Here is an 18,846-nt window from a genome sequence, read left to right as displayed (position 1 = left end):
TTCATTTATTTCTTCACTTATTTGGCCTTTTGGATGACTAAAATTTTATAAGTTCTTCCTTAGAGCAAAATTATCTATATTGATGGCCTGAACCAAGAAATACTACAGCTAACTAACTGATGAATGACATTAAACCTGATTTTATTAAAACATGATTCAGCAACCACAAAAGCAAACACCAACCTATATGAAAATTTTAATTCTGAGACTCAAAATTAAAATATTACTGTCAACCTTTAATAAAAAAATCCCTAAGATTCTCTACATCACTGACATTAAGTATCTGACACGCTCAAGAGAAAATAAGATACTCAAAAGATTTGCAAAGGACAGCATAATATTGTAGCAACTATAAAGCAAGTGCATCCTTAAGACTAACTAATGGTGTCACATAAGTAACATGAGCAAAATACTTAAACTTCCTATCTTTACTGAAATGCACAGAATAAGCAAGTACAAAAATCATTATTTGTTAACAAGAATGCAAGCTACCTAGCTAAACCTTGTTTATAATGAGAAAAGAAAAGAAAAAATTCTCAACCATCTTTCAAATTATCTAAATCTGACTCACCAGAAAAGAGCTTTGCCCGCAATCTATACTGAATTGCAAGGTTAAGAGCACAACATGTGGGCCCTAAATGTTTATAATCAAGGGAGTTCAACCAAAGCAGAAGTTCAAGGTAAGGATTAATCAAGTATTTAACCTATTAGCTGCCATATCATTCTCAGCCATCCCTGATCTCTCTCTTCATCCCTGGTGTTTGGATTTTAAAACTAAGTCATAAAAATGCCCTAATAAATATATGCTCAAAATTAACATTTTATTTAGTTTACAGATTTACTAGGTACAGTATATATACAAGGCACATTCATATACACAATTATCTCAAGCCCTCTGTGAGGTAGGGATAGTTACACATAGCAGACAGCATTATTGTCCAAGCGTCTCCACCCTACCACCATCCCACACCCTCAGGTTCTTAGGGGGTGTGGCTCTATTTTTATATTTCTTAATCTCAGTGCAGTGCCTGGCTTTAGAAAGACTAGGTAAATGTTTGTTGTGATAAGGAAATTGAGATTCAAAGTGATCTGTCCAAGGTCAGAAAGCTTGTTTGTGGCAGAAAGTGGAGTTCAAAACTAGGCTAAGTACAATATTTTTTTTAGCATAACAGCTGCTGTACTAACTTAGTATTATACGGTAGGTTTAAGTTAGTTTAAATACAGAAGGTTGATTTTCACAGTATGCTAAAACTTTAAATAAAAATCATTAAGTATAACTAGCTCTTTTACAAAATAGCCAAAATAAATTATTCATTTGAAATTTTTTAAGCACAATAGTGAGTTACTGGTTTCAGGACTCTAATCTGTCCTACCAGGCAAATAAGATGTTATCCCCATTAAGCCCAAATAACAACTCCCTCAACTCTGTACATGACACTTTAAATGTAGACTACTAAAGCATTTATTAAATTAAATTGTAATTAGTAGTGTGTGTTTCCCTGGAAAGTCCTTTGAGGGTTGAAGCAGTCGTTTTCATTTTTATATCATCACCTTGGTCCATAATTCCTAGCACTTCACTGCTGATCAGTGTATGTCAGCTGAATTACTGATCATTCAATTAAAATCTGTTCTCAGGACCATGACAAGAATGCTATGGAAATCTCATCATTATGTTATTACTATAATTACTACCACTGTAACATAATAAACAAGTTATAGTCTTCTATCATAAAAACTTGAGTTAGTTAAGAATGACCAAAAATCCTGCTTTACATTTGATTCCTTGACACATCTAATGACTTGCCGTTTATCATTTGCTTGCTTGAGAGTGCTAGGCAGTGCAAGAACAGAAGCCCCCAAGTCAAAAGCTTTCTTCCCTCTAAATATTAACCTATTTGTCTCAGTTGTTAATAAATTTGGAGGCCATTCAAAAGTTCTCCAAACTCAGTTTGTCAAAATATACATGAATATAACCAATGGTACCTCTACAACACTATACATACCTGCAAATAACTTTTATTTCCAAGCTAAATTTTTCCCGAGTTTTATCTCCAGTAGTCATTTTTTTCCCTATGGCAGCCCAAAATTACAATTTTACCAATTTTTCCACTTTTTTTCCCCCTGAGGAAGATCAGCCCTGAGCTAACATTCATGCCAATCCTCCTCTTTTCGCTGAGGAAGACCAGCTCTGAGCTAACATCTATTGCCAATCCTCCTCCTTTTTTTCCCCAAAGCCCCAGTAGATAGTTGTATGTCATAGTTGCACATCCTTCTAGTTGCTGTATGTGGGACGCAGCCTCAGCATGGCCAGAGAAGCGGTGCGTCGGTGCGCACCCGGGATCCAAACCCAGGCCGCCAGTAGTGGAGCGTGCACTCAACAGCTAAGCCACAGCACCGGCCCCCCAATTTTTCCACTTTTAAACATCAAAACAATCAAATTATTTCTTTTATTCATAAGACAGTTAATTTTATGATACAGTTAAATCTTAGTTTTTAAACCTTTCAAAATTATTTCAGCTCTTTCTCTTCCACTTTCCTTCCTGAAAATTCAGTCCAAAAATCATTATCTGGGGCTGAGGAAGACAGATAAACATGCTGGAGGGAGAGCCACCATGGTCTAGAGCAGAGTACCAGAGTTGGAAGAAGATGAGGAAGGCTTCCGAGGGGGCCCGGGAGAAGGCTGAACCCAAACAGGATGAGGAGGGCATGTGCATGAGAAGAGTGGCACAGGGTGTCATAGCACTTGAGAGGGGTGAGCAGGGCCACAGCATCAGAAAGGGGACAGGAGGAGCCTGGCGCATATGGCAGATTAGTTACAAACATGGAGATTGATCAAATAAATAAACATACTAAGAATAATGGTTTCTCACCATCAGAAAGACATTCCAACTACAGAAAAGATGAAAAGTAGAATGTAATATAGATGTAAATGCATATATATGTGTGTCTGTATGTATACAAACAGAGATTTGTTATTTTTTGATTTTGATGGTATATTATAGTTACGTAGGAGAATATCCTTGAGGAAGGGAAACACACAAGTATGTAGGGGACAATGGGGGATCATGCATCTCAAATGTTTCAGAAAACAAATTGTGTACTGTACTTGTAACTTACATGTTGAGAATTGTTTCAAAATTAATTAAAACATTATTTCACCACAAGAATCACTATAAACCAATGCCACATGCTTCCAATTTATAAAATACTACCTATATTCTTATTTTATTTATTTTTTTTGCTGAGGACGATTCATCCTGAGCTAAAATCTCTGCCAATCTTCCTCTATTTTGTATGTGGGTTGCCACCACGGCATGGATGCCAATGAGTGGTGAAGGTCCATGCCTGGGAACTGAACCCAGGCTGCCGAAGCGCAGCGTGCCAACTTAACCACTAGGCCACAGGGCCAGCCCCAGTTCTCAATTTTTTAAGTGAATAACAACTCCTTTGAGAATCTAAATATGCACTCTCTCCTCAGAAAATAAATACATGATAAAAATCTCAATTATATTTCAGAAAGTTTAGTCAATGAATCCATTTAGTGCCCCCTTTCCCCTAAAAAATCTGGTTCATGGTCTTCAGTAGCTTAGCCACTTTCAATTATCACTTTCAATTTCAATTATCACTCCTATATAGTAAAATATGTTGAAAGGACTCAAATGTAAATGCATGAAAATTATAAACTTAAAATGTGTTCCTGTTTATTCAAAAATAAAACTTGGGTAAAATTAAAAAGGTTGGTAACCTTAACCACCTTTGTAAGGTCTTTCATGTGAGACAGGTTCTCTCTCTCCAATCTTTAAAATAATTCTGAGGTTCTCTAGTTCAGTGGTGAAATCAGTATAATATATTGGCATAAAACTATCTTTCCAACAAAATCCACCTGCTGTGTACCAAAAAATGTAATGACAGAAAACTTCACTCAATCTACAAATGCACTGGAGAGAAAGATGGATTAAGACTATGAAGAGGAAATTCTGACCTCCTGTGGTGCTGGGCTGTCTGTAGTCATAGCTAGGAAAAAGACTATTTCATATTTAAAACTGTATTTCAGAGACATATGAAGCAGCTAAGAAAAGGATGGACCCACTTGACCAATAGTATTTGATCTCCATGTCCTAGATTAAGAAAGATTTAGAAAGTGTCCCTTAAGGATCAAGAAATAGCAGCCTACCACGCCAAGAGGAAAAGCACACTAAATTAATCTGCTGAGTGAGAATTCTTTTTCCATCTGTAAAGAAGTTACATTGACAAGTGCCTTCACTCCCTTGTCTTTCAAGTCCTAAGCACCTTTCTTTGTATACAGTGCTCTGTCTTTCTAAAATTTAACATCAATTAGACTACGCGACCTTCTCATTTCTGTCCCAAAGTCTAGTTAATTAAAATCAACAAATGTTTCACAATTTTTATTTCAGTCCACCTAGCCAATGAATCTTGAGTATATTCAACATCAAGAGAACAATTCCTCTATGCCTGAAAAACATCAGCATTCTCACCTTACTTCTTTAATTTAGCCCATATACTACGAAGTTTATCCTAGAGCTCTCAAAAAGGCTGTTAAAAGGGTGGCTGTGTTTTCCAACATTAAAAGGGTGGCTGTGTTTTCCAACATTAGAGTATCTTAAATGATGTATTTTCAAAGACCCTATTAGGATAGAACATGTATGAGAAGCAAAAATAGATTAAGAATTATAATTCAAGTATTAACCTATATATATTTTTAAAACCACACTGAATGACTTGGGTTTTTTTTTCAGCTCACTAAATGAAACTGGGATATTATCCAGATTACATTTCTTATATATGTCAATCCAGGCATTGCCCCTGTTACAAAACCAAAAGACTCCCAGTCTATAAAACTGTTCTGTGTTTGTCTGAATTATACTGTTCCATGATTATGACACTGAAATTAAATCAGATAAAGAACTAAGTGTATAAAACATTAATATACGAATTACTGAAAAAATCATGCACCATTTTTCCATGAATTTATAGTAGATGATTTAAAATGGTGGTATGCTTTTTAGCTATAAAGTCTTATTTCTCTAAACTCCCATACCATTTGGTTTATACATTTCTTATGCAACATCACATAATGATTCATAGTGTAGTTAAGTTGCATACTTTTGTCTTCCTCCACTATCCCTTATAGTGTCTTCATCTATGTTTGCATTCTTCCCTCAAGCATCTAAAACATCTCACCTTCAAATATACCGTAAATCTCCTCAAATTCAGGCAAAAAATATTTTATCTTTTTTAAAAGTATAATATTTAATAGCACAAACTTTTAGGAAAACAATTTGCCAGTATGTGTCAAGAGCCACAAAATGTTCAAACGCTTTGCTACAGTAATCCTACTTCAGGGATTATAAATAAATAAATAATGATACTGCCCTCTGCTCCCCAACACACATACCCAAACTCTGTGTTTAAAGATCTTCATTGCTGTGTTATTTGTAACAAGGGTAGGGGTAAAAACAAACTTAATGTCCATTATTAAAGAAATAAATTACAAAAATTATGGTACATTCAATCACAGACTGGAATATCATGCAGCCATTAAACATCATAGTTAAAATGTTGACCAAAATTTTCATTACGTAAAATTTTTACTGCAGCATTATTATGAGATCAAACACAGCAAATCATTCAAATGTCAAATGAGAAAGCAATGGCTAAAATTTGAGATAGCCACAGTTGGAAATATTATGCAGCTATCAAAAGTACAATATTGAGGAAAAATATAGCAAAATGTTAATGATAATCCTCTCTTGCTGGTAGGTCATTTTTATTTTTCTCTATTTTTTTTTTAGTATTCCTTAATTTTCATGTATTTCAGGTATTATTATGGAAAAGTCTCCTTTTCAGAGGGGCATGTCTTCCCTGATAACTCTAAGTAGATCCCATCATGTTTATTTCCTTCCTAGGAAATAACATAATCTGTAATTATTTTACATATTGTCTGCTTGTTTACCTATCTCTCTAAATTAACATAAACTGCAGTAATCTTCCTCCACAAGTAACAACATAATTACTGTAATTTATAGCTGTGATAATGTGGTATTTATACAGGAAGAACTATAGGATGAACCAAACCAAAGGTTGAGAAAGAGAACCAAGTACATATATTTTAAAAAATCAAGTGTGTAATAAATGGTTTTGGGAAGACTTGAAATAAAATAAAATAAACAGATTACTGCCTCATATCTCACATCAAAAAAAATCCACATGGATTTAAGATTACAAAATAAAAAATTAAACCTTTAGTCTATATATTTAAATACAGTGGAATCCCTAATAACCATGAATCAAGCAGGAGGGTATCAAGGACAAAAGCCATAAAAAAAAGATTTCATGGAGAATATAAAAATCAAGTTAATACATAACATCACACAGAAAAAAATTCCAGAAAAAAATGCCAATATCCAACAACGACAAAATAATAATACCCTTAGAGTATCTATATATGATTTATTAAGGAAAAAAATGAACAAAGGTTTTTTTAAATTAAAGTAGAATATACTATGTACAACAGAACCAATACCAAAGATAAATAAATATGAAAAAAATAAGTTAACGAGTAACAAAATACAGATGAAAATAAGATACCAATTTTAGGCATTAAACTGGCAAAGACAGACTATAATATCTGGTATTGGCAGTAGGCAGAAAAAAGGGTACTATTAACATTTGGTGAGTGTGCAAAATGATACACAACCTATTTTAGGGCAATTTGGTATTATGTATTAAAATCCTTAAAACAATGCATAAGCCTTAAAAACACAGCAATTCAAACTTCCAAAGCTTTATCCTATGGAAATAATTAAGAATACAAGCACAGATAACTATAACTATGTTCATTTGTAACTATCTTGATGTTGAACATGGCAAGCTATGATATATCCAATCCACACAAGCCATTAAAATCTATGACTCAACCATAGTATGTTACCAAAAAATATCTAACATCAAAAGATGATCACAATTTACTGCTAAATTTTAAAAGGCAATCACAGAACATTAAAGATACACGCAAACAAGAATACTACGTGTTTCGATGCTTAAGAGTTATCTGGGTAGCAGATTTTGGTAACATTTACATTGATTTTGCTTTTCTGCATTTCCTAATTTCTAACAACAAAACATCACGTTAACTTTATTACAAAAGCACTTTTTTAAAATATGTAGATAAAAACCTAGAAGGAACACAAAAAATTAAAATAGGGGATACGTGGAATTATGTGATTTTTTTCCCCCTAAACTTTCTCTGCTTTGGTTAAATTACTTGTTTTAAGTCAGAAAGAATTCATATAACATAAGTTCACCATTTTAAGTGTACAATTCAGTGGTTTTTCTATACTCATTATGCTGTGCAATCATCATTGGTTAAATTACTTTTATTACTAAAGTTAAAATAAAAATACAGAGCTCAAGGAAGAAATTTTTAAAATATTACTCAAAGCATTTCAAGTAGCCAACACATCTTTGTTTTGTTTTGTTTTTTTGTGTGTGTGAGGAAGATCAGCCCTGAGCTAACATCCATGCTAATCCTCCTCTTTTTCCTGAGGAAGACCGGCTCTCAGCTAACATCCATTGCCAATCCTCCTCCTTTCTTTTCCCCCAAAGCCCCAGTAGATAGTTGTAGGTCATAGCTGCTGTATGTGGGACGCAGCCTCAGCATGGCCGGAGAAGCGGCGCGTTGGTGCGCGCCTGGGATCCGAACCCGGGCCGCCAGTAGTGGAGCGCCCCGACTTAACCACTAAGCTACGGGGCCGGCCCCAACATATCTTAATCTCAGAATTAAACATAATACCACTAAAATGCCCAATACCTTAGGTACAAAATGAGCCAGTATTACCTACCAACTTCTTCAAATAATTCTGGATGTTATTACATGAATTCAAACACCAACAAAAAGGTTAGGAGAAATGATAACTATGACAGTCATTGTATATCCTATCACTGGCTAAATACCTCCTAAACTTTTGCTAATAAGTCATATATAAAAAACACTATGATAAACTTTGAATCCCAAAAATGGCTAAACCAGCACATTCTAAACTCCTTTCCACTAAAAAAAACGAAACACCAACCTGATACTAAAGACATTTTGTATAGGTCAAACACATTATTACAAATCACTAAATAAAGAAAATCTCTATCACAAAAATTTTGCAAAGCTCAAGATTATAGAAATGATAGAATGGTGGATTTTAGTTTCAAAGAATTCAAAACAATAGATCTAACATCACTTGTTTTTTTGTTTTTTTGTTTTTTTTTTTTTTTTTTTAAAGATTTTATTTATTTATTTTTCCCCCCAAAGCCCCAGTAGATAGTTGTGTGTCATAGCTGCACATCCTTCTAGTTGCTGTATGTGGGACGCGGCCTCAGCATGGCCGGAGAAGCAGCGCGTCGGTGCGCGCCCGGGATCCGAACCCGGGTCGCCAGCAGTGGAGCGCGCTCACTTAACCACCAAGCCACGGGGCCGGCCCAAACATCACTTGTTTTTAAAATATTTTCTGGTTAGATAAAGCAATCTACGATCTTTCTGAGCTCTACCACCTTGAAGGATTCTAGTAAAATCAGGATTTTACAACTAACATTTTATTCTCAGAGCATAGTCAAGTCTAATGAAAGAGCACACAAAGGACAGTCAAGTTCCAAGCCCAAACAAGTTTCCCACTTTGCTGAATTAGAGACCTAAGTGTCGTCGTTATTTGATATGCCGCCTGACATTGGGTTTTAAACTAAATTTTTTTTTAGTTTTATTTTTATTTTAAATCAAGCATTCCAATCTCCTTATCCTAGTGGTAATCAAGGTCTTCAAAGTCTAGGCTAACCTACCTGGGATCCAGCCTTATTTCCAACTATTATAAAGTTACATATTAGGGGTGAGATCCTAAAGTCAATGCACAGTGCAAATTAATCTTGAAAACCCCCTATATCATCCATAAAGCAGAATTACATATAAACTGTCAAACTGTTTTTCTTCCTGCATTAAAATAAACACCTGTATCTCTGAGAAATAAACAGTAACTAGTTTATATTAAGGTGCCATATTTGTCACTGGACAAATATATTCAGCAACGTGAGATGCTCACATTTTGAAGGTATGTAGAAGCTGGAAAGTACTGGAGAAATAGAAAATTCACCTCTCCCACTTCACACCCACCCTAGGCCAGACACTCATTCCAGTGGAATGGCAGGAAAAAAACCGCTCACACTAAATTCTCTAATTCTCATTCATTCATTTCTTCTGTCTCTTTCTTTCATTTTTTTAGGGAAAACACCACCTAGTTGAAATCATATAAGTTCAAGGCATATTGGATGCAGTCATGAACTCTGCACTATATCCAGTACTCCCAAATGAGTCTCCACATAGTGCTTAAAAACACACCAGACTAACTGAGAAACAGACTGGGTTTGGTTCTGCCATCTGCTAGCAGTGTGACCATGGGCAAGTAACCCAATCTCTCCATGCCTCAGTTTCTTCATCTCTAACATGGGGGTAACAATAAGACCTACTTCATAGGGTTGTTGTTAAGGATTGTATAAGTTAAGTATGAGTACTTTACGTACTTACAACACTGCCTGGCACATAAGAAGTTATGCAGGTGTTGGCTATTATTTTCCCAACTGGACTGCCCCCTCAATGTCTATTCCAACTCTGGTCTTCAAAACTCTGCCCTTATACCTCCTCCTCAAATAAGGCAATAATAATCACCAACCAGGGACAAGCTCTCCTACACTATTAAATTTCTACAGCTCTTAATTTTTGTATGATTCTACTGATTCTGTATTTACTTCCTGGAAATGTTACTTATGTTTTAATGTGTACTTTATGTTGTGATATAAATTATAAGCTTCTATAAAAGAGAAAATATGGGAATACACACTACGCCTCTTTGATACAAAAAAGTACTCAATAAATATTGCCGATGAGGCAAGGTTACTGAATAAAGGTTTACCAACAAAAGACAGAGTTTCATAAAAAAAAATCAACTGTTAAATATAGATTCTCAGTTTATATTAATGTGTAAGTCTTAATCCAAAAATTGTTATAAGAGCCAAAACTGCTCTGAGTTTAAATCTCAAAAGTGAGGACTTAGCTCATAAGGAATAGCTTGTCGTCTCTAAGTTAAGAATATTTAAGCAACGTTAGTTTTAGCTTTCCATGATTTGCAAATGATGCTGTTTAGATTTGGCCTATAGTCTGAAAAACAGACCAATATATTAGATGCTTACTTAAAAGGTGACTATGTGTTAGACTCTGCAACTATGCAGATGAAAAGATTTAGTCCCTGGGCCGGCCCCATGGCTTAGCGGTTAAGCACACATGCTCCGCTGATGGCGGCCCAGGTTCGGATCCCGGGCGCGCAGCCACGCACCGCTTCTCCGGCCATGCTGAGGCCGCGTCCCACATACAGCAACTAGAAGGATGTGCAGCTATGACATACAACTATCTACTGGGGCTTTGGTGGAAAAATAAATAAATAAATAAAATTATTAAAAAAAAGAAAAGATTTAGTCCCTGCACTCAATAAGCCTATATAAAGATAACCAATTAAACGATAAAGTTCAATCTACCGGGGGGAAAAAGAGAGCAAGGATATTAACACCCATTCTCCTTATCCACAGCTGAAGTCTTATCAAGGAAAAGAAAAAAACAAAAGCTGTAGTCACAAAAGTACTGACCAGGAAAACTAATAAATAAGATACATTCAGAAATTGCGTATTTCCTCTAAAAATCAAGATCAGATGACTATTAAAGTTTTTTTAATCTGGAAAAAGGTCACAGAGATTTTTAAACCAAGTATCTGGCCTTGGTCTCCAGATTATTCTACTAAGTATATGTTCAAGAAGTTATTCTTTAAACTAAAATTTTAATATCAAAAATTTTTTGAAAATTGTTATAGTTTTCTTAATGGACCTATGAAGTTTTCTCACAAATTAAAAAATGATCTTATATTTGTCTACAGTTTGTCATTTAAGATCACTAACATTACATATGTAAAGGTAAGATGTAGTATTTCTTCACATATAATAAACATATTACCAAGAAGAAAGGTATGTTCTGCATGTTTAATCCATCTATCTAGGTCCACCTCTGCTCCACAGCAGCAATATGCAAGCTAGGTATTTCTACTCAACCAGAGACAGGCAAGTTAACCAACTCTACTAAGTATCAAGTTTGCAGACTTTGTACAATGTTTTAACTATGTGAACTATTACATGCAGATAGTTCCAAAAAGCCACAAACTAACCATTAGCTAAAATATTCTGGTCAATTGATAAAATATTCTTCCCTTCAATGAAGGAGTATTTCACAGCTAATTCAATTAATCTAATTCAACACCAAAATAAAAATACCAGGAGTTGAATGTAATTAGCAAAAACTGATGCACACTACATACATACTCAACTTTCTTTGTCGACACAACTCAATTTTGTCAAGGACAGTCAATCCACTATCCTGCCTTTTTTTAAAAATATAAAGAAATACAACAAAGTCACATTATACTTAGGATTTAGGTTCTAAAGTCAGCCTACATGAAGTGAAAATATTATAAAATCATTTAAGATTAAAACTGTCATTTGAGAATACTAATCTCATATATGGTAAAGTGTTTCTTCATATATAATGATGATGCTACCAACCTACAGTCAAAATAACCCTTGACAATCTCTTAAAATGGACTACAGGCAGGGTAAGACATTCACGGGATAAAACACATAGGAAAAATGAGACTGAATTACAGAACAGGGAGAGTCCCATTTCACTCACTCCAGGGCTTATACTCAATGAATGAATTTTCATCCTCTACCCTATCCTTCTTTTTCAAATTCAGAACACATATGCTTAAAGATTCATGTGATATGACTCCACTGTAGTATATAAACCAGAGAATAAAATTATCCTGGAGTAAAAAGTAACCACCAGATGTTGTTTCTTTTTGTAGCATTATCAATTGAAGAGTATTCTATTCCACCACCACCTCCCACCGCTTCTCAACTTTTACTTAGTGTCCAAAATTGTGCCATTTTAAAAAAAAAAAGAGGCAAGGAAATACATAAATACCATTAAGCCATCAAGTTAAATTTAAAAATGTTATTTGCAGAATAAGAGAAAATATATGATCTTTGCAGATATTTGGGCTATTATTTCTTAAATTCATTCAGTTGATTAATAGTTTAAAACTTAGATCAAAATTCAATTTTAGTGAGAAATCATGTCTTACCCACAACCATAAGTGTGAATTCAAACCCTCTCTTCACTGATTTTCGGTATACTTGATTTGGGAGATTTGCAAACCCCACATAGCCTTCAAGGTTCTTCTGTTGCTGAGGAAAGCAAAAAGGGCCAAGTTACTTATAATCAACAAAACTCTTCTGTCACATATTTCAAATTCCCTCCATTACCCAATTTTAGTAAACTACACAAACTATTACTTGTGGCAAATCAAACTGATTTTATGGTGTTACCAAGGAAAAGTATTAGTTAACTGCGGCAACAGACAAAATGAATTGTGCATGAGTTGACTGACAATAAATAGTCAATTATAAAAACCCAAGAGTATAAAATAAAAAGAAACCTGCCTCAGAGCAAAGATTTCAATTTATAGCAAGTTAGTAACTATAGGATTCTGACCAATCAACTAAAAAAATCAACACAACAAAAAAATTCAAATCCTCTTAAAATTATATTAAGAACTCTTTTAATTATCCCTTTTGCTCACACTGATTAATTACTACAGGTATGAGTTTCTTGAAATTTGTCTTCTTATTCATGAAACGAAATCAAAATGTTGAGTTTAAAAGCAAGTTTTTCATAAATTCTTGAAGGCTCTCATGCTCAATGTCAATCAGTAAACAGTATCTTTTATGCTGTTATACCAGGTCTAATTATGTCACTTAAGGTTTCACATGATATTGCTGCCTCCATGATCAGGGACATCAGATTTATTCAGATTTTAACGTAAATTATAATTCAGTCTTCTGTATGGTTTTTGTTTCTTTGACGACCTCAACAATAGTTTCCTAAGTAATTCAAAGAAACCTACTGCTAAATCGGTGTAGTAAATAAGTCTGATTTTTAACTTACCCATTGGTGAGAAAAACTGTCCATAGTTTAGACCACCTGAGTGAGTAGAGTCTTAACTGGTTTATTTTACTTATAGGTAGGTCTTACTCATCACTAAAATATAATGGCAAAATATTCCTAAGAGGTACACACTTCTCTTAAAAGTTTTTGCCACATTTAAATCCTCATTAAATAAAAATTCATATGAGATCAAAGCATTAATTCAATACATCTGGATGTAACAAAGAACAGCAATCTGCATTCCGCACTAGTATCACATAAGTAACTAAATACTCCATCCATAACCTTTTACCCTGTTTTTTCATTCATATAAACTAATTCTTAAGCCAAATGTTGAGAAGGTAAGCCAATTAAATTGAAAAGCTAATTTTAAATATACTAATAAGGATACTGATCAGAATATAGTATTTTAAAATAAAATACTTGAAAGCCTATTACGTCTACAGCTAAAAATACGTATTAAATTCAAGGCTTCCTTGGCTCATATTTCATCCAACTGTAAGTTAAATTTAAGTTAACACAGACTGAAAAAAAGTCTGTATAAATTATCTAGTATACTCACAGCTACTTTGTAAAGAACACATTTCCATCATTCCAGTGTTCCAGATTCCAAGAGAACAGATCCACAGAGGAACAGTAAACGAGGAATTCCAAGAATTGTACGTGACATTCAGTCCAAACAGGAGAGGCAAATTCATTGGAACATAGTAAAAAGATAGAGGGAAAAATGAAAGTTACTTACATGTAACTCAACAAATAAGAGCAAAATTACAAACAAATTTAGGGCTTTTTTCCTACATATCAAAAGAATACTTTTTTGTGGGATATAAAGCCCAGTGAGTTTTAATCCATTTTCAGCAGCTCTCCTGATGAAATATAGAACAAAAGATCTCCTATCTTTTCATAAAGGCCAACTACTATGCCCTGCATCTGAAGTCTTACAAGAAATGGTGGAAAAGCTGTAAAGTATGAAGTTTCAGGAAAGTATACAGAGACCAAGTTTAAATCCCCAAAAGAAAAAAAAGGAAATTTCATACAATTTTGCTTTGTTGGTCACTAGATTAAGATAGCCCAGATCAGATAAAAACAAATGTTTTAGCTAAAATCTTTATACAGTGCTGTGTTTCAAGTTCTATTAAATTAAACTAAAGTTCAGAATTGGAAGAAATGCACACTTGTGGATACAGGAAAGGGAAGGAAGCTAAAGACGGCAAGCAGTAACAAACCGAAAGATGAAGTAAATGAGAGCTGTGAAGACTGAAAGGCAACTAATGAAGCAGAGAGAAGAAAACAGACTACCCTTGGACAAAATGTGAAAAGTGTACATTTTTATTCTACATTGATACAAATCTATGAATTATATCACAACTTGGAACAGATGATGATGATGATGATGATGATTCAAATGTCACCTTCACAGAGAGGCCTGCCCTGACGACCCTTTCTAAAATTACAACCCCACTTCCTCACCTCAGCACTTTGCTGCCTTATGCTTTTCTCCTTAGCACTTATCATCATCTAACGTACATTTTACTCATTTTGTTTATTGTGATCTCCACCCCACCCCAGCTCTAACTAGAATGTAAGCTCCATCAAGGCAGATATTAAGTGAATTACATAAATTGTGGCATCAAAAAAGAAAAAGCCTTCTGAAAAAGTTGAAGTTTCAGAGAAAATATTTTAGGTCGCGTAGTCAAGGAACCTACCAGACAAACGGCATAAGAAAAATGCCGGAGTCTGCCCCTGTGTCTCATTCACTGCTTTATCCTCAACTCCTAGAACAGTTTTTGGCATATAGTACAATTTGGGGCTTGAATTAAGAAAAAGAAGAAAAGTATTCTAGGCAAAGAAGTGGGCACTAAAGTGGGGATGAACTTGGTACTTTCAGGAACAAAAAGAAGGTACATGAACTACAATAAAGTGAGGTAGTGGACCAGGAGATAAGTGACAGAAAACGAGGTCAGGAAGGCAAGGAGGGGCAGGTCATGCAGGACCCAGTCAAAGTAAGAAATTTGGATGTTATTTTAAGCATGATGGGAAGCCACTGGAGGGTTTTGCACAGGCGACTGACCTGACCTGATTTGTGTTTTAAAGATAGCTCTCAGTGCTAAAAGAAGAAGTGGAAATAAGAAAACTAGTAAAGAAGCCTACTGCCATAGTCCAAGAAAGAAAGGATATACTACTGAATTTAGATGGTGTGGAGGCAAGGAGAGATAAGAAGGACGCAGAATATGTTTTGAAGGTAGAATTGTCAGGACATTGCTGATGAATTTGATGTGACTGGTGAAGGAAAAAGAGATCAAAGATAACTCCTAGGTTTTTGGCTTGAACAACTCAATGGCTAGTGATATCTCTTAGGGAAATAGGGAACAATAGGGAAGGAAAAGATTGGGCAGTGAAGGCCAAAATCACCAAAATCAAAACCAGCTTTGAACATGTTAAGTTTAGGATGTCTATTATATATTCAAGAGGAGATGTCCAGCAGGCAGTTAAATACATGAATCCAGAAATTCCAGGGTTGAGGGTGCTGAAAATATAAATTTAGGAATCATAAGCATATATATAGTATTGGGAGAGGACTGGATTCCCAAGGAGAGACTATAGATAAAAGGGGGTCTAGACAGAGTCCTGCCTGGAGCATTCCAACATTGAGATGTTAAGCAGATAAAGAGTGAGAAAGATTAGGCAGTGAAGAAGGAAAACCAGGACTGGTTCAAGGTCACTCAACCGTGTTAAATGCTACTGAAAGGTCAAATGAAATACCAACGAGGTGACCATAAAATTTGGAAATAAGGTTACTGGTAACTTTGGATAAGAGCAGTCTCAGTAACTTCCTCAGTAGTGAGGAAGAAGAGTGACTAGGTTGAGAGGAGACAATTTTTTGCATATAACTATGATAAAATTTTAAATAATTTTACCTTTTAAATTAAATTATTTAAAAATTATACATGTTACTTGTCAGTTCTCCCATATGACTGATTTCCCAGAGGGAGAGAACCATATCATACACATCTCCATATTCCTAGCAAAGTGCTGATACACAGGAGCTATTTTAAAAAGCTGAATGACTAAAACATACTTTCAGGAAAATTTCTTCTGAGCAAGAAACTGTGTCCAAAGACAAAAGACAGACTTATAGAATATACTAATAATGTAACATTGGTTGACTAAAAACACACAGACCTTTCACATTTCATAAGAATCTTTCCTGGGGCCGGCCCCGTGGCTTAGCGGTTGGGTGCACACGCTCCGCAACTGGCGGCCCAGGTTCGGATCCCAGGCGTGCACCGGCACACCGCTTGTCTGGCAATGCTGAGCCGGCGTCCCACATACAGCAATTTGAAGGATGTGCAACTATGACATACAACTATCTACTGGGGCTTTGAGGAGAAAAAGGTAAAAAAAGGAGGAGGATTGGCAATAGATGTTAGCTTAGGGCCGGTCTTCCTCAGCAAAAAGAAGAGGATTGGCATAGACGTTAGCTCAGGGCTGATCTTCCACACACACACCACACACACACACACACACACACACACACACACAATCTTTCCTTACTCCAAATTCTAAAATCAACCACAGTCTGTAATCCAGAAGACTTAACCACCCCCTGATTCTTTTTCTGCACAAATAAAATGTTCACAGTGCCAGTGTGAAATACATTTCCTGGATAAAGAAATATTATTTTTAGATATGCGTGATATAACTGTGACATTTAGAAGCATGTAACTATAGATAAAAGTATATTCACCCAGGCTTCTACCAAAATACCTTTAGGTCTAAGAGTATTACCTGATTTCAAATATCAGTTATACAAGAAGAAATCATTATTAAATCTTTTCTAAAACATATATTTACAAAATTTTTTAGTTACTATGCCAAATCTCGACGTCAAAATTCGTATTTAAGAAAAACTACAATCCATTGCTTGTTGTTTCACTGCCTGTGAAAAGTCAACTTAAATACAATATCCAGTAATTTCAGTGTTTAACTTATTTAACTTTATTTCTAGAAATTAATTATATTCGAAGAACAAGATGCTTCAAACAGGTTCCAACAGACAGATTATTGGAACCCTTAAGAATTCTTTATATTCTCTTGCCATTTATTTCTATTCCAGAGAATAAAGTTACCCAAATCTTGGCATCTGAAATCCCATTATTATTTTTAAAGGTTTGAATATTAATATTTGCTTTAATAAATTTCCCAAAGAGAAAAGCAACAACCTATTTTGAAAACTGCTAAATAGCTTTTCAGTAACAACAAAAAAATTGATCAAAGGGAGCTGTAACAGATTGGAAACCTGACAAAAATCATAATTTGAGGAAAATTAAAACATATTCCTGACAGGATCTATTACAAACCTTCAACCTCCCCCATTCTTTACAAAATGAGATGTTCAGCTCCAAATTACCCTAATATGACCAGAATTCTATTTCTCCCCTTAATAACTGCAATTAAAAAAAAAAATCAGGTTACAAGGATCCAAAGTTTACATCAATAACTAAATTTCAAAGATAAAACATTTGGTCTTTCCTAAATAACTTCAAGTTCAATCTGTTTTGGATTTTAAAACAGGTATACTGGTTTTTTTAGGTATACTGTTTTATGTTGTTTAGGTATACTGTTTTATGCACCGATAAAAATAATTAAATTTCTTTCCCCTAAAGTTTAGGTAATTCTAAATACAAAAAACAACTACACACTCCAAAAGAAAAAAATACTAACACATAAATTTCCTTGTCTATTCTTCAGTATTCTTAACAAAAAGCCTAATATCTAACTGTCTAGCACTTGCTTAGTCAAATTTCTACCATCTCTTACATAACCCAAGGGAAAAGTTAAAGAACTTCACCATTTAAATGTTTTAAATATAACTGGTATAAAAATATCTAGATTTTAGATTCAATATGACAAGAACACTAAAATGTTATAAGATTACATAGGCATATCCTAAATGTTATCTTTAATGTCCCCTCCCCCAAATGTTTTTAAACATTCACTGTCTTAGTTTACACGCCCCTAGCTCCTTCCTTTTTACTGAGATGAGCAATTGTGTACTGAAGGAACCAACTTTTATTTTCTTAATCCTATTCTGGATTCTTGGTTAATCTGTTTAAAAGATTTTAATATTTAATTCTATTAACACAAGTAAGAAAGAGATAACTTAAAATTTACATAGGTTTTTCCCTTTGTTCTGAACCTGAAATTCAGATATCTATTTATAGACTTACTGATCATACTCTCTCATTCATTCAACATAGTTATTGGACCCTTATAATGTATGTACTACTGATTAGGAATGTAAAAGCTAATAAAAACAAAGTCCCTGCTTATGAAACTAAGAATCTAAGGTCAGGTAACTTAGAAGGCAATTTTAATAACACAGCAATAAATACTATAATGTAGACAAGCACAGAAGGATAGCTATGAGAACAAAAAGGAAGGGTGCTTCATCCTATCCTGGTGTCAGATCCTTCAGATCCTGAAGAACTAGTAGGCCTTAGTCTGATGAGAAATGTGGGTAGGTGCTAGAGAATATGGGTCTCAGGCAGGCTAGTTGCAAAGGCCCAAAAGCAAGAGGAGAGCATGTTTTTTTACCGGAACTACAAACCGTTCAATACAACTCATTTTCAGGATCTAGGAGCTATGGCAGCATAGGAAGGTTAAGCAAAAGCCAGATCATAAAGGACTTTGTTAGCTAGGCTAAGGAACTTAGATTAGACTTCATCTTGAAAGCTTATGGA

At 34.7% G+C, this 18,846-nt stretch overlaps 1 protein-coding gene across 1 annotated transcript in view; it reads right to left on the bottom strand.

The window, feature by feature from the left end:
* The window catches only part of SEPTIN7 (septin 7), a 115,685-nt gene that overhangs the window by 70,794 nt on the left and 26,045 nt on the right, over window positions 1-18,846 (bottom strand). The window contains exon 2 of the mRNA XM_087429516.1: window positions 12,240-12,342. Within this exon, the coding sequence (XP_087285642.1) occupies window positions 12,240-12,249 (10 nt within the window). The 5' untranslated portion in view covers window positions 12,250-12,342. The remainder of the gene's footprint in view (window positions 1-12,239; window positions 12,343-18,846) is intronic.

This window comes from Ceratotherium simum, chromosome 1, assembly GCF_057802395.1.
Source record: "Ceratotherium simum simum isolate JZ-2026a chromosome 1, ASM5780239v1, whole genome shotgun sequence".
NCBI classification, from domain to species: domain Eukaryota; kingdom Metazoa; phylum Chordata; class Mammalia; order Perissodactyla; family Rhinocerotidae; genus Ceratotherium; species Ceratotherium simum.
The sequence above is the reverse complement of the archived record's forward strand: the minus strand, read 5'-3'. Positions and strand labels throughout refer to the sequence as shown.